Below are 16,382 nucleotides of genomic sequence, written 5' to 3' on the forward strand. Positions count from 1 at the left end.
TATAGCACCAACAGTTTGCGCAGCGCTTTACAATGTGAGGGAAGACAATACAGTTAGAATACAATTCAAAACAGGAGGAACTAGAGGGCCCTGCTCGTTAGAGCTTACAATCTAGAAGGGAGGGTCAAGTGAAACAAAAGGCAATAACCGTGGGGGATGGGCTGATGGAGAAATTTGAGGTATATTTGTTAGGTGTGGGTAGGATAGGCTTCTCTGGAAAGGAGGGTTTTCAGAGATCGCCTAAAAGCTAATAGAGTAGGAGATATCGGACCGATAAGGGTAAGGAGTTCCATAGAAATGGAGAGGCTCTGGTAAAGTCCTGGAGGCGAGCATGGGAGGAGGTGACGAGGGGGCTAGAGAGCAGGCGGTTTTGAGAGGAACGAAGAGAGCGTTTAGGTTGGTATTTTGAGACTAGACTAGTGATGTAGCTGGGGGCTAAGCTGTGGATTGCTTTGTAAGATGTTGTTAGTATTTTGAATTTAATTCGTTGGGTGAGCGGAAGCCAGTGGAGGGCTTGACAGAGAGGAGCGGTGGACACTGAGCGATTGGTAAGGTGGATGAGTCTGGCGGCAGCATTCATAATGGATTGAAGGGGGGATAGCCTGTGTAGAGGTAAGCCAATGAGAAGGGAATATATACAAACCCAATTCCAAAAAAGTTAGGAAACTGTACAAATTGTGAGTAAAAAAGGAATGGACTAATTTACAAATCTCAAACTTATATTTTATTCACAATATATTAAAGATAACATATCAAATGTTGAAAGTGAGACATTTTGAAATGTCATGCCAAATATTGGCTCATTTTGGATTTCATGAGAGCTACACATTCCAAAAAAGTTGGGACAGGTAGCAATAAGAGGCTGGAAAAGTTAAATGTACATATAAGGAACAGCTAGAGGACCAATTTGCAACTTATTAGGTCAATTGGCAACATGATTGGGTATAAAAAGAGCTTCTCAGAGTGGCAGTGTCTCTCAGAAGACAAGATGGGCAGAGGATCACCAATTCCCCCAATGCTGCTGGGAAAAATAGTGGAGCAATATCAGAAAGGAGTTTCTCAGAGAAAAATTTCAAAGAGTTGGAAGTTATTATCATCTACAGTGCATAATATCATCCAAAGATTCAGAGAATCTGGAACAATCTCTGTATGTAAGGGTCAAGGCCGGAAAAACCATACTGGATGCCCATGATCTTCGGGCCCTTAGACGGCACTGCATCACATACAGGAATGTTACTGTAATGGAAATCACAACATGGGCTCAGGAATACTTCCAGAAAACATTGTCGGTGAACACAATCCACCGTGCCATTCACCGTTGCCGTCAAAAACTCTATAGGCCAAAAAAGAAGCCCTATCTAAACATGATCCAGAAGCGCAGGCGTTTTCTCCAGGCCAAGGCTCATTTAAAATGGTCTGTGGCAAAGTGGAAAACTGTTCTGTGGTCAGACGAATCAAAATTTAAAGTTCTTTTTGGAAAACTGGGACGCCATGTCATCCGGACTAAAGAGGACAAGGACAACCCAAGTTGTTATCAGTGCTGAGTTCAGAAGCCTGCATCTCTGATGGTATGGGGTTACATGAGTGCGTGTGGCATGGGCAGCTTACACATCTGGAAAGGCCCCATCAATGCTGAAAGGTATATCCAAGTTCTAGAACAGGCATGTCCAACCTGCGGCCCAGGACCGCAGGCAATGCGGCCCGCTACCGTTTTTTTTTTTATTCGGAGGAAGTCGGGCCAGGGGCGCGGCGGCCGATTATTGCATTCTGGGAGTTGTAGTCCATGCGCGCTCAAGCTTCCAGTGAGTGGAGAACTTAGAGCAGTGCAGCTAGCAAACTACAACTCCCGAATCTCAGAGGCAGGCAGAGAAAGGGCACGCCAGGGAGTCGGGACACATGTGACTGGCTCGGGCAGCTGGGCTGGCTGCAACTGTACTTGACACAGGCTGCATTTATGGACACTGGTGATTCTAAACTTATGGACACTGATCAAGCTGCATTGATGGGCACTGGTGAGACTGCACTGATGAGGCTGAGCTGATGGGCACTGACGAGGCTGGTCTGATGGGCACTAACGAGGCTGGGCTGATGGGCACTAACGAGGCTGGGCTGATGGGCACTAACGAGGCTGAGCTGATGGGCACTAACGAGGCTGAGCTGATGGGCACTAATGAGGCTGAGCTGATGGGCACTAATGAGGCTGAGCTGATGGGCACTAACGAGGATGAGCTGATGGGCACTAACGAGGCTGAGCTGATGGGCACTAACGAGGCTGAGCTGATGGGCACTGATGAGGATGAGCTGATGGGCACTGATGAGGATGAGCTGATGGGCACTGATGAGGATGAGCTGATGGGCACTGATGAGGATGAGCTGATGGGCACTTATCAGGCTGCATTTATGGACACTGGTGAGGCTGCATTGATGGGCATGCACTACCTGCCAGCAGTACCCACCAGCATTACCCGCCAGCAGTACCCACCAACACTACCTGCCAGAATTACCAACCAGCAGTACCCACCAGCACTACCTGCCAGCAGTAAACTAGTTAGAGAAGAAGCAGTCAGCCGGTATTCAGTCTGTAATGGAGTGGCCAGCACAGTCCCCAGATCTCAACCCTATTGAGCTGTTGTGGGAGCAGCTTGACCGTATGGTACCCAAGAAGTGACCATCAAGCCATTCCAATTTGTGGGAGGAGCTTCAGGAAGCGCGGGGTGAAATTTCCTCAGATTACCTCAACAAATTGACAGCTCGAATGCCAAAGGTCTGCAAGGCTGTAATTGCTGCAAATGGAGAATTATTTGATGAAAGCAAATTGTGAAGGACAAAATGATTATTTCAAATAAAAATCATTGTTTCTAACCTCGTCAATGTCTTGACTATGTTTTCTATTCATTTTGTAACTCATTTGATGAATAAAAGCGTGAGTTTTCATGGAAAACATGGAATTGTCTGGGTGACCCCAAACTTTTGAATGGTAATATATATATGTATGTATGAATGTGAGTTAGAGACCTTAGATTGTAAGCTCCTTGAGGGCAGGGACTGATGTGAATGTACAATGTATATGTAAAGCGCTGCGTAAATTGACAGAACCTAAAATAAAAAAAAAAAAAAATATATATATATATATATATATATATATATATATATATATATATATATATATATATATATATATATATTCATATGTTTTTTTTTTTATAAACTCTATACAATATTTCTATGTGACTGGCTGTTATCATTGCTCCTTGCACTATACCGCTCGGATATCTTTAACCACTTGGACACTGCGGCACAGTAGCTCGTTATTGTCAGGCGATGTAGACCTACGTCACCAGACATTCCCCTCTCTCGGCGGCGCGTGCGCGCCGCAGGAGGCTCGCTCCCGCTGTCGGAGTCGGGCCAGGGGAGGAGCGGCAGTGATCACAGCCGCTCTTCCCCGATCGTCGGGGATCGAGTGTGGAAATCCGCCCGCTTTGATCTCCTAAGTGACAGAAAGTGTCAGATTGCAGGGTTCAGCATAGCTGAACCTGCGATCTGTGCCTGTGTCACTCAGTCACCTCCCCCCACACATGTCAGTAATCACCAGGCATACATTAACCCCTCCCTCTCCAATAAAAATTAACCCCTTCCCTGCCAGTGTCATTTTTACAGTAACAGTGCATATTTATAGCACTGATTACTGTAGTAATGTCACTGGTAACCCCAAAAGTGTCAAAAATGTCAGTGAAGGGTCCGATCTGTCCGCCGCAATGTCGCAGTCCTGCAAAAAAAAAAAAAAAAAAAAAAAAAAAAAATCGCAGATCGCCGCCATTATTCGTTAAAAAAAAAAAACGAAAAAAATCTTTCCCTTCGTTAGTAAACGCAATAACTTTTGCGCAAACCAATCAAAATACGCTTATTGCGATTTTTTTTTTTTACCAAAAATATGTAGCAGAAAACAAAATTGGCCTAAAATGTTAAAAAATTTTGATTTTTACATTTTTTGGGGGGGGGGGAATTTCATATAAAAAAAAATGTAAAAAATATTATTTTTTTCAAAATTGTCGCTCTTTTTTTGTTTATAGCGCAAAAAGTAAAAATCGCACAGGTGATCAAATACCACCAAAAGAAAGCTCTATTTGTGGGGGAAAAAAATGACATCAATTTAATTTGGGTACAGCGTCGCACGACCGTGCAATTGTCCGTTAAAGGAATTAAGTGCCGAATCGCAAAATATAGCCTGGTCAGGAATGGGGGTAAAATCTTTCGGTCTTAAAGGGGTTAAAAATACACTCATTGAGAATTTTTTTGTCAAAGACATGTAGCTAAATACATTTCGGCCTAAATATATGACAAAAATTGAATATATTGGATATTTTTTAACTGTCAAAGTAGAAAAATATTGTTATTTTTTCAAAATTTTCGCATTTATTAATATTGCAAAAAATAAAAAGCACACAGATGATCAAATACCACCAAAAGAAAGCTCTGTTTGGGGGGAAAAAAAAGGATGTCAATTTCGTTTGGATACGGCATTGCTTGACCGCGCAATTGTCAGTTAAATTCGCACAGTTCCGAATCGCAAAAATTGGCCTGGACGTAAGAGAGCAAAATCCTCCGGTGGTAAAGTGGTTAATAAACATTGATTCTGGAAAAAAAATGAAGCTTCTAGATCGATACCCTTGCGCTCCAACCTTCCCTTAAATGTTTTCCTTTATTTATAGATCCTTTTCCATATCCCTTCCAGCCAGCGTTTAATATTTATGAGTACCTTTATTTCAGAGATATTATGTAATCTCATGTACACTCATCATTTTTCACAGGCCTCGCTCTTCAGCGTTCGTATCCTATAATTAGAGATGAGGACCGGCTAATGACCAATGTTCCATTACAATCATTTCCCAAAATAGAGCCTGTTAACGAGTTCCTTCCCTAGATCCTATCGGGTACCTGGACCATGAGATTTTGGGTTTAAAAAAAAAAGCAGAGATAGAAACGTCAGTACACCGCATCTTTAATCATCGGAGAAGGTAATGATGTCTATGGCTCATAGTCAAAGATGGCGCCAAGCTTAAAAAGGAGCGTTCCCTTCTGAGATACTTCATTCATCAATCAGTTGGATGCAAGTTATGAAATATTCTAATATACTCCCGTTTGCCTAAAAAGGTCTATTTTATAAGCAAACCTTCCATAAAAAGCTGGCATGGCTCTGGGATGAGTGTCAGCTCCATAGTACCCATTTTAGGAAATTCTTCCCTCTCATTCTGCGCTTTCATTCTTCTTCTCTGCTGTGAAGTCGGCCTGTATTTAAAGCGGAACTTCACTCTCTCAATCAACATGAACTATTTTTAATCCTCATTAGTAAATAGATAGGAAAGTGCACTATATTGTCAAAAGTATTGGGACGCCTGCCTTTACACACACATGAACTTTTCAGCTTTCAGGGCTGTCACACTTTGAATGACAATTGCGCGGTCATGCAGCACTGTACCCAAATTACATTTTTATTATTTTTTTTCACCCAAACTGAGCTTTTTTGTGGTGGTATATAATCACCAATGTTTTTTTTTTTTTTTTTTTTTAATTATTCTTTGCTAAACAAGCAAAAAACAAAAACAAACTGTTTTCGTAGTTTGTTATAAAAATTTTCAAACAGGTAAATTTTCTCCTTCATTGATATGCGCTGATGAGGCTGCACTGATAGGCTGCATTGATGGGCACTGTTAGGCAGCACAGATAGGTGGCACTGATGAGGCTGCACTGATAGGCTGCATTGATGGGCACTGTTAGGCAGCACAGATAGGTGGCACTAATGAGGAGGCTGCACTGATATGTGACACTGATAGGTGGCACTGATGAGCACTGATAGGTGGCACTGGTGGGCACTGATTAGCAGCACTGATGGGCACTGTTAGGTGGTACTGGTGGGCACTGATTAGCAATACTGATGGGCACTGATTAGCCATACTGATGGGCACTGATGGGTTGCACTGGTGGACACTGATTAGCAGTACTGATGGGCACTGATAGGTTGCACTGGTGGGCACTGATTAGCCATACTGATGGGCAATGATGGGTTGCACTGGTGGGCACTGATTAGCAATACTGATGGGCACTGTTAGGTGGCACTGATAGGGACAGTGTGGGCCGATGTCCCTCTTACAGGAGCCAGTAATGGGCTTTTTTTTTTTTTTCCTCCTCATGCTATTAGTGTGAGAAAAAAAAAAGCAGATGACCAGCTTCTGTTTACATCACGTGACAGCTGATCATGTGGTAAAGGGCTGTGATTGGCCCTTTACTCCAATCTGTGATCAGCCGAGTCCCAAGGACTCGGTAATCATAGACTGTGCCACCCGAATGCCCCCTGGGTGAGAACGGGAGGACACCCAGGTACATCCTCCCAGCATTTTAGGCCTGTGCTGTAGCAGTCTTTTGGCTATAGCATGGGTGTGAAGTGGTTGATGGCATCCCAGTCTTAGCCTGGAGGGTTCAATATGGAGTTGGCCCAACCGTTGCAGCTATAACAGCTTCAACTCTTCTGGGAAGGCCGTCCACAAGGTTTAGGAGTGTGTCTAAGGGAATGTTTTACCATTCCTACAGAAGTGCATTTGGGAGGTCAGGTACTGATGTTGGACAAGAAGGCCTGGCTTGCAGTCTCTGCTAAGATTCATCCCAAAGATGTTCTATTGGGTTGAGGTCAGGACTCAAGACCGTCAAGTTCCTCCACCCCAAACTTGCTCATCCATGTCTTTATGGACCTTGCTTTGTGCACTGGTGCGCAGTCATGTTGGAATAGGAAGGGGCCATCCCCAAACTGTTCCTACAAATATTGGAACATTAAATTGTCCAAAGTGTCTTGCTATGCTGAAGAGTTCCCTACACAACGTCAGCGTATGACGAAACGTGTTTGAAGGAGCCTACGGCGGCAGACGCTACCACGAGGAGACGCGGCGGCCATCTTTTCGATGGGGAATACACAGATGCCGACCACATATGGAGGAATCGTTCAAGGCAGTTCTTACTCTACTATCATGTAAGCAGTTTTGGGTGTCTGCAAATAAAGCCTTTTAGACATATTACGCTATGAGGAATGCCTGTTTTTGTCTCCACCTGAGCCATCCAGTTCCAGAGGGGAATATACCTGTTACCCTGGGATGCAGTATTGGAGAAGCTGTTTGATCACCGGTCCTTCTACTTTCCATGACCTTTGTAGTGAAGGTCCTGGCTATTTGATAAGAGGCAGTGTGGTCTTTGGGCTCGGTGGTGGTTCCTTTTGGTCTGCACCTTAATACACCCTTGCTGTGGAGTGGACACCCATTCATTGTGGACTTTTTCTTCATGTTTTGGACTTGTGCATCTGCCCCCTATTAATTAGAATAGCGCTACACCTTTAATGCATATCTATCGTTGATCTACTTCTATATTCAGGATCTGTGTTAGCTGCTTTTTGCCATTTATATTTTATCATTGATAAAAGAAAAAGAATTGGCAGCACTCCAGGTTGAGTCAAAATCCAGGTTTATTGACTGGACATCCAAATATGACAATCGTGACAAGGTAGACGCGTTTCACACACTGACTGTGTGCTGACTGTCTGATTAAGCACACAGTCAGTGTGTGAAACGCGTCTACCTTGTCACGATTGTCATATTTGGATGTCCAGTCAATAAACCTGGATTTTGACTCAACCTGGAGTGCTGCCAATTCTTTTTCTTTTATCAAGTTTTCACGGAGGCGAGCCGGGGCATGCACCTGTGTGAGTCATCAGGCAATTACACCACCTTGAGCAGTGACTCCTTGTCTGTATATTTTATCATTGTTTTTGTTAGTTTATATTTAGCGCAGCAATACCCCTTTATATTATACTCCTGACTAGACAGATTAAAACCGATTACCTAGAGCAGAGAGGGGGGGGGGGGGTTATATACCAGCTGAGGACGGCCTGTGGGCGTAGCCAGGTGTTTTTTGTTCTGCCTAATTCTACTCCTGGAGGAGGCAATATAACCCAGTAGTTATGATTAATAAAGTACTGTGTTCGTCGATGAATGAAAGAGAAATAGGGGATCATTTTTGAAATGAAGCGAAGCGAAGCAAACACAACGTGTGAACAGGACTATTAGGTGATCATTTTATTTAGTGACAGGAGCTTTGAGAGCATTTAACCACTTAAGGACCGGGCCTATTTCTGACACTTGTTGTTTACAAGTTAAAATCAGTATTTTTTGCTAGAAAAACCCCCAAACATATATATATATATATATATAATGGAGATCGTTACAATATTTTACATCACACTGTATTTGCTCAGCAATCTTACAAACGCAATTTTTTTTTAAAAAATACACTTTTTTGAATTAAAAAAATTAGAAAACAGTAAAGTTAGCCAAATTTATCTCTATAATGTGAAAGACAATGTTACGCTGAGTAAATAGATACCCAACATGTCATGCTTTACAATTGCGCACGCTCGTGGAATGGCGACAAACATTGGTACTTAAAAATCTCCATAGGTGACACTTAAACATTTCTACAGGTTACCAGTTTAGAGTTACAGAGAAAGTCTAGGGCTCAAACTATTTCTCCCACTCTAACGATCGCGGTAATACCTCACATGTGTGGTTTGAACACCGTTTACATATGTGGGCACAACTTGCGTATGCGCTTGCTTCTGCATGTTTTTTTTTCTTTTCCTATTTAATTTTACCTTTTATTTTTACACTGTCCCTTTAAAAACATTTTTTGATCACTTTTATTCCTATTGCAAGGAATGTAAACATCCCTTGTATTAGAAATAAGCTGCACAGGTCCTCTTTAATGTGAGATCTGGGGGTCAAAAAGACCTCACATCTACACTAAAAAGCAAAAAAAAAAAAAAAAAAAAGTTTTTTTTATCATGGAAAAAAAATGGCCCTTTAAGGGCGTTGGGAGGAAGTGACGTATGACATCTCTCTGGTCCTCCAAGGTCATAGAGTGGAGTTGGGTGGTGCCATCTTGCCCTTCCTCGACTTTCTGCCTAGGACGGGAAAGGACCACATCATTTTAATGACTGGGAGGCGGCAAGGGGGGCACCTCTCCTGCTGCCCATAAAAATGATCCCGCTGGGATTCGCTGCTGGGACCACTTTTATGATTAAGTGGAACGCCCGCCATTTAAAAAAAATACCGGGGTTATGGCAGCCATAACACTGATATTTAACGTCAAAGTAGCGACTTAAATACACGGTGGGCAGTCCGTACGTGGTTTAAAAAAGCGCGTCCAATGTCACATTTTGAAGCAAGTGTGAACATCCTCTTATAGTTGTCTGCAACAGCATTTCTCAACTGGGGTGTCACAGCACCCCAGAAATGGGTTTTCAGGGATCCCCTAAAAGCTGACAGAGCAAAAGATAGTTGGGCAGATTTGGGTAAGGAATTCCAGACTATGGCAGAGGTTCTGGACATATTGGCGTAGGGAGTTCCAGAGGATCGGGGAGGCGCTGGAAAGATTGAGTAAAGGGATTCATTTGAGATTTTGGACATATTGGGGTAGGGGTTTCCAAGGATGGCAGAGGTTCTGGACAGATTAGGGTAAGGGGACGGCAGGGGTTCTGGACAGATTGGGTTAGGGAGTTCCAGAGGATAGGAGAGGTTCTGGACAGATTGGGTTAGGGAGTTCCAGAGGACAGGAGAGGTTCTGGACAGATTGGGTTAGGGAGTTCCAGAGGACAGGAGAGGTTCTGGACAGAATAATACTGTCAAAAAAATAATAGTAAAAATGACTTATAATAAGATTATACTATATGAATATCCTATGTTATTTTATCTTATTAGGGAGTCCAGGAGGGGACTGTCGAAGAAAGCCCCTTTATCACTGTAATTGAAAATGACAAACCATATCCCGCCTGTGCTCCATACATTGATGGATCAATATCATATATAATTCACAGCCTACTTATTATCAAATCATAAAATTGGGAGTATCACCGGCTCTAACTGAAAACAATTACAACAATGTGATATAGATGGTGGGAAGGATTTGTGGTGGTATTTTATCTGCTACACCTGAGTTGCTGCGTGTGGAAGATTGGAGCTCTGCGTGATGAATTTTAATGAAGTGCTCCACGGATTATTTATAACCGCAATATATTTGTATTATGAAAACACAACAGACGTCTTATCTGCTTCTGTTTAATTATTTAGGCTGTTTATGAAATGCAAACGACAGAAATGGAGGGAGGGAGGGGTGTAATTCCAAAAACTGAAAGCCCGGTTTCGGATAGAACACCCAGAATAGATCCTGGAGGGAAAAAAGTAATGCCATTTAATTAAATATTTAATTCAAAAATGATATTTCAGTTACAGGCAGAGACTGGTAAGCAGAGATCTGATTATTCCCACTCACCTTTACATGACTATCCAGTTGGACGCAGTTATGTGGGGGTGTGGGGCTGGTACTGCCGCTCTGTGTCGGCAACCTCAGCACTGTGATTGAGCTGTCACCGATCAGCTCCTGAACACTGTTTACCATCGGGAGCAAGTAAGACGTAAGCAGGGATGGTGGGAACCCCCTAATAATGGGTACAGGCCTGGAAACCCCGCACAGGGATGGTGGGAACCCCTCAAAATGGGCACAGTAGGCGTACAAACCCGGGAACTCAGCACAGGGATGGAGGGAACCCCTCATAATGGGCACAGCAGGTGTACAGACCCAGGAACTCAGCACAGGGATGGAGGAAAACTGCCATTCTACTCATTGACAGTGAGGTTGCTGGTTCCTTAGCTCGCGTGCTTCCAGAAGCCGAGGGTTAGAGTAGCTTCTCTGCCCCAGGAGGGATGCTGGATCCTGGGGAGGACCCCGGAGGGGGCCCCCTGGATAGGCCTGTGACTAAGCCTCAGTCTGTGGAAGATACTGGGCCTGGCCCAAGGAGAGATGAGTCCCTGTCTGCCTTTAGACGGAGGATTGTAGACAAGCTAACGCAGATTGAGAAAGAGGGAGAGAAATTGGCAGTTTTGAAAGCTGAATTTAAAAAGAAAAAGTTGTTTTGTGCCAAACTGTACAGCAAGAAGAGACCGGCTCTGAGGCCTGAGTTGAAGGACTTGGAGCAAGCTTTGATGAAGCAGAAGGTCTCTGAAGGAAAGCAGCGGAGCATTTAAGGAGAAATACAAGAACGAGGAACGTTTCTGCTGAATGAGGAGAGGAGCCACTTCCAGCATGGAGAGTGACCCAGTCAGTGAGGAGATGCAGGTACCGACAGAGTCAGCAGAGAGTGAGAAAGTTGGTCCGGAGGATGAGCCCAGCTCTTCAACACCTCAGACATCTGCTAAACCCCCAATGCTGGAGACCTCTGTCTCCCTCCCTCTGCAGCAGCAATATGGAACATCTGAGCAGGAGGTTGAGGGGGGTACTACTGGCATGCTGGAGTTCATCACTGAGCTGGAATCCCCTCTGGATGGAAGAAAGTTCAATTTTTCTGCAGATTCCTCAGATGAAGATGAGGAGATGGATACCGTTTCTTGCCCTGTGAAAGAGAGACCTGTGGAGAAAGGAAGATTCACCATAAAGTCTGCGACAACCAGGAGAAAGTTTGATTTCACCCTCGGCCATGACAGTGCAGAGGTAACACAGCAAGCAGATACAGTGTGTGTGCAAGGTGGTGTAAACTTTAATAACGACAATGAGCTTGCTGAGGGTTGTAGTGCTATCGGCTGTCAGCCCAGAGCCATAGACAATGTGCAGCATGCAGTGCAACCTGATGCACCTGCTGAAAAAATGTCAAATGCACTTGACTGCAGACCTGGAAATAAATGTGAGCTTCTGGGGAAAGAGTCTGCAAAGAGGAGCACCACAGACATTGCAGAGGCTTTGCCTGGACCAGATAAAGCAGGTGTTTCTGAGAATAAGGGAGGAGGTGCTGAGAGTAGTGGTGCCACAGCTGTCTGGGAGTCTACAGTAGATGGGACTGTGTTTGAACTCAGGAAAGCAGCGGAGTGTCAGAGCAGGGGGAGGGGGTGGGTCTTGTCTCTGTTGCTCCAATGACTGCTATGGTTGATTTAGACTCCTTGTCAGCAGGTGTGTTTGTGCTGTAATTACTGGTGGTGTGTCTGGGAGGAAAACATAAGCTAGTGCTGCTGCAGGATCTGGGATGGGGAGCGAGCAGGGAAGGAGCATGGAAATGTTTTATCTTCTTCATTATTTAAAAGGAGGAACGTTGTGCAGCTTCGATGGGAGGGTGAAAGTATTCCTCCACATAGGAGGGCAGTTGTTAAGATTCTGCAGATGGGGTTTAGACCCACAAATATCTTCGCCCTGATCAATCTGGCTGGTTCTTTTGAGTACAATTTGTCCTTTATCTGTCCGGAGTCTTTGGACATATTTTGGGAGAGATATGACCATGTTGTAGGAGCCTACCGGACTGGAAAGGGCTCATCCCCAGGGTTGTATCACGCCAGCCACTCATTAAAATGGTGACAATTCTTGTCCGCAATGAGTCCATACCACAAGGGGATTTATCTGTATGGTTGAGATATGGAGACACCCAGAGCCCCTTAAAGAAAATTGTGGATGATTGGGGAATATGGACGGGGGAGGTGGTCTGTGCAGCTAAAACGTTTTTTTTTTTTTTTTTGTATAGTTATATTCAATTATTTTGTAAATATGTTATTTATTAATTTATTTATTATGGTTTTATTGTATAGAAGTTGTTGTTTGGAAGATTTTTCAATAAACAAAACCCCTCATAATGGGCACAGTAGGTGTACAGACACACAAACTCTGCACAGAAATGGTGGGAACCCCTTATAATGAACACATCAGGTGTAAAGACCTGGGAACTGGGCACAGGGATGGCGGGAACCCCTCATAATGGGCACAGAAGGTGTACAGACACAAAAACTCTGCACAGAAATGGTGGGAACCCATTATAATGGACACATCAGGTGTACAGACCTGGGAACTGGGCACAGGGATGGCAGGAACCCCTCATAATGGGCACAGAAGGTGTACAGACACAAAAACTCTGCACAGAAATGGTGGGAACCCCTTATAATGGGCACATCAGGTGTAAAGACCCGGGATCTCGGCACAGGGATGGCGGGAACCCCTCATTAATAGGCACAGCAGGTGTACAGACACAAAAACTCTGCACAGAAATGGTGGGAACCCCTTATAATGGACACATCAGGTGTAAAGACCCGGGATCTCGCCACAGGGATGGCGGGAACCCCTCATTAATAGGCACAGCAGGTGTACAGACCCAAAAACTCTGCACATAAATGGTGGGAACCCCTTATAATGGGCACATCAGGTGTAAAGACCTGGGAACTGGGCACAGGGATGGCAGGAACCCTTCATAATGGGCACAGAAGGTGTACAGACCTGGGAAGTCAGCACAGGGCTTTTCCCATTAAAATCCCTGAGAAATAGAAGACTGTCAAGTGGCTTAATGTGGGACTTCAGCTTCCCCCTTCTTCCATGGGTAGACCCAATCAATTATTCCTTTGTAAATTGTTAATATACACAAATTTTCGTACAAGAAAAACTGACTGGTGGCTTTACGGTCAATCACTCTAAATTTTTTTGATCTGTAACATTAACTGACATTATAAACTATAAGGACAAGAGTCAAGATGGTGTCATTTTGTGTCATTCCTTCAATCAATGGCAGTAAGTAGACTTTGTACCTACCACAAGCTGAGGGACGGGAAGCGGTTTGAGGTCTTTGCTCAGAGACACATAGGTGAAGAAGGCGCTGACGGCTCGATATCGCTCCTGGGTGTCACCAACCAGAGTGTCCGCATCTACAAACACCTCAATCTCCATGGATTTGTTGCTGGTGAAGGTCATGCGTCCAGATATGGTGATTATACAACCTGAAAAAGAAGAGAGAGGGTTAATCTATACAACACCTCTTTCACAGACATAGGAGAATACAACATAGACATAGAACATCTCCAGGAAAAATCCCACTATGGGGAAAACGCTTCCTTCATTATTCTGCACTGTGCTATTGGACCTCGGCTTCAAGGGTCAGTGTTTGGTAAATGCTGACAGTCTGGTCTTTATCTCAGGGTTTTTATTTCTAAGATTTCTGAGTTCCCGGGTCTGTACGCCTGTTGTGACTGTTATGAGGGGTTCTCACCTTCTAGAGGAAGATGCATTTGTAGTTCTGTACGAGTGTGACAACCATGGATTCCTCCATAGATACAATGGAGCAGTCATTCTCAACCCATTTAACACAAAGGATTCTTGTAAACAACTTTCCAGCCTCAGGAAACACCAACTAATCATTAATATATTTACAGCGCATGGTACATTTGTATTATGGCCATTGAGAAGAATGTCCCTTATATTGGTGATCAGTGGGACGAATGTTCCCTACATTTGTAGTCTGTGGGAAGAATGCTCCTTACATTGGAGGTCAGTGGGAAGAATGCTCCTTACATTGGTGGTCAGTGGGAAGAATGCTCCTTACATTGGTGATCAGTGGGAAGAATGCTCCTTACATTGGTGGTCAGTGGGAAGAATGCTCCTTACATTGGTGGTCAGTGGGAAGAATGCTCCTTACATTGGTGGTCAGTCGGAAGAATGTTCCTTACATTGGTGCTCAGTGAGAAGAATGTTCCTTACATTGGTGGTCAGTGGGAAGAATGCCTCTTACATTGGTAGTCAGTGGGAAGAATGCCTCTTACATTGGCGATCAGTGGGAAGAATGTCCCTTACATTGGTGGTCAGTGGTAAGAATGCCAACTTACATTGGTTCTTAGTGGGAAGAATTTACCTTACATTGGTGGTCAGTGGGAAGAATGCCTCTTACATTGGTAGTCAGTGGGAAGAAGGCCTCTTACATTGGTGATCAGTGGGAAGAAGGCCTCTTACATTGGTGATCAGTGGGAAGAATGTCCCTTACATTGGTGGTCAGTGGTAAGAATGCCAACTTACATTGGTTCTTAGTGGGAAGAATTTACCTTACATTGGTAGTCAGTGGGAAGAAGGCCTCTTACATTGGTGATCAGTGGGAAGAAGGCCTCTTACATTGGTGATCAGTGGGAAGAATGTCCCTTACATTGGTGGTCAGTGGGAAGAATCCCCCTTATATTGGTGGTCAGTGGTAAGAATGCCAACTTACATTGGTTCTTAGTGGGAAGAATTTACCTTACATTGGTGGTCATTGGGAGGAATGCTTCTTACATTGGTGGTCAGTGGGAAGAACATTCCTTATATTGGTGTTCAGCGGGAAGAACAGCCCCTTACATTGGTGGTAAGGGGGAAGAATGCTCCTTACACTGGTGGTCAGTAGGAAGAATGTTCCTTACATTGATGATCAGTAGGAAGAATGTCCCTTACATTGGTGATCAGTGGGAAGAATGTTTCTTACATCGGTTGGTCAGTGAGACGAATGATCGATACATTGGTGTCAGTGGGAAGAATGCCCCTTACATTGGTGGTCAGTGGGAAGAATGTTCCTTACATTGGTGATCAGTGGGAAGAATGTTCCTTACATTGGTGATCAGTGGGAAGAATTCTCCTTACATTGGTGGTCAGTGGGAAGAATGCTCCTTACATTGGTGATCAGTGAGAAGAATGTCCCTTACATTGGTGATCAGTGGGAAGAATCCCCCTTATATTGGTAGTCAGTGAGAAGAATGCCAACTTACATTGGTCTTTAGTAGGAAGAATGTCCCTTACATTGGTAGTCAGTGGAAGAATGCCTCTTACATTGGTGGTCAGAGGGAAGAATGTCCCTTACATTGGTGGTCAGTGGGAAGAATCCCCCTTATATTGGCGGTCAGTGGGAAGAATGCTCCTTACATTGGGGGTCAGTGGGAGAATGTTCCTTACATTGGTGGTCAGTAAGAAGAATGCTCCTTACATTGGTGGTCAGTGGGAAGAATGTTCCTTACATTAGTGGTCAGTGGGAAGAATGTCCCTTACATTGGTGGTCAGTGGGAAGAATGCTCCTTACATTGGTGATCAGTGGGAAGAATGCTCCTTAGATTGGTGGTCAGTGGGAAGAATGCCCCTTACATTGGTGGTTAGTGGGAAGAATGTCCCTTACATTGGTGGTCAGTGGGAAGAATGCCCCTTACATTGGTGGTTAGTGGGAAGAATGTCCCTTACATTGGTGGTCAGTGGGAAGAATGCCCCTTACATTGGTGGTCAGTGGGAAGAATGCCCCTTACATTGGTGGTTAGTGGGAAGAATGTCCCTTACATTGGTGGTCAGTGGGAAGAATGCTCCTTAGATTGGTGATCAGTGGGAAGAATGCTCCTTAGATTGGTGGTTAGTGGGAAGAATGCTCCTGACATTGGTGGTCAGTGGGAAGAATGCCCCTTACATTGGTGGTCAGTAGGAAGAATGTCCCTTACATTGGTGATCAGTTTGAAGAATGTTCCTTACATTGGTGGTCAGTGGGAAGAAGG

General features: G+C 44.2%; 1 protein-coding gene across 1 annotated transcript in view; it reads right to left on the reverse strand.

Moving 5' to 3' along the window:
• Window positions 1-16,382, reverse strand: part of ACOT7 (acyl-CoA thioesterase 7) — a 190,573-nt gene that overhangs the window by 56,705 nt on the left and 117,486 nt on the right. Inside the window, exon 4 of the mRNA XM_082273348.1 lies at window positions 13,648-13,832. Within this exon, the coding sequence (XP_082129474.1) occupies window positions 13,648-13,832 (185 nt within the window). The remainder of the gene's footprint in view (window positions 1-13,647; window positions 13,833-16,382) is intronic.

Source organism: Pelophylax lessonae (assembly GCF_965119305.1).
Source record: "Pelophylax lessonae genome assembly, chromosome: 12".
NCBI lineage: Eukaryota > Metazoa > Chordata > Amphibia > Anura > Ranidae > Pelophylax > Pelophylax lessonae.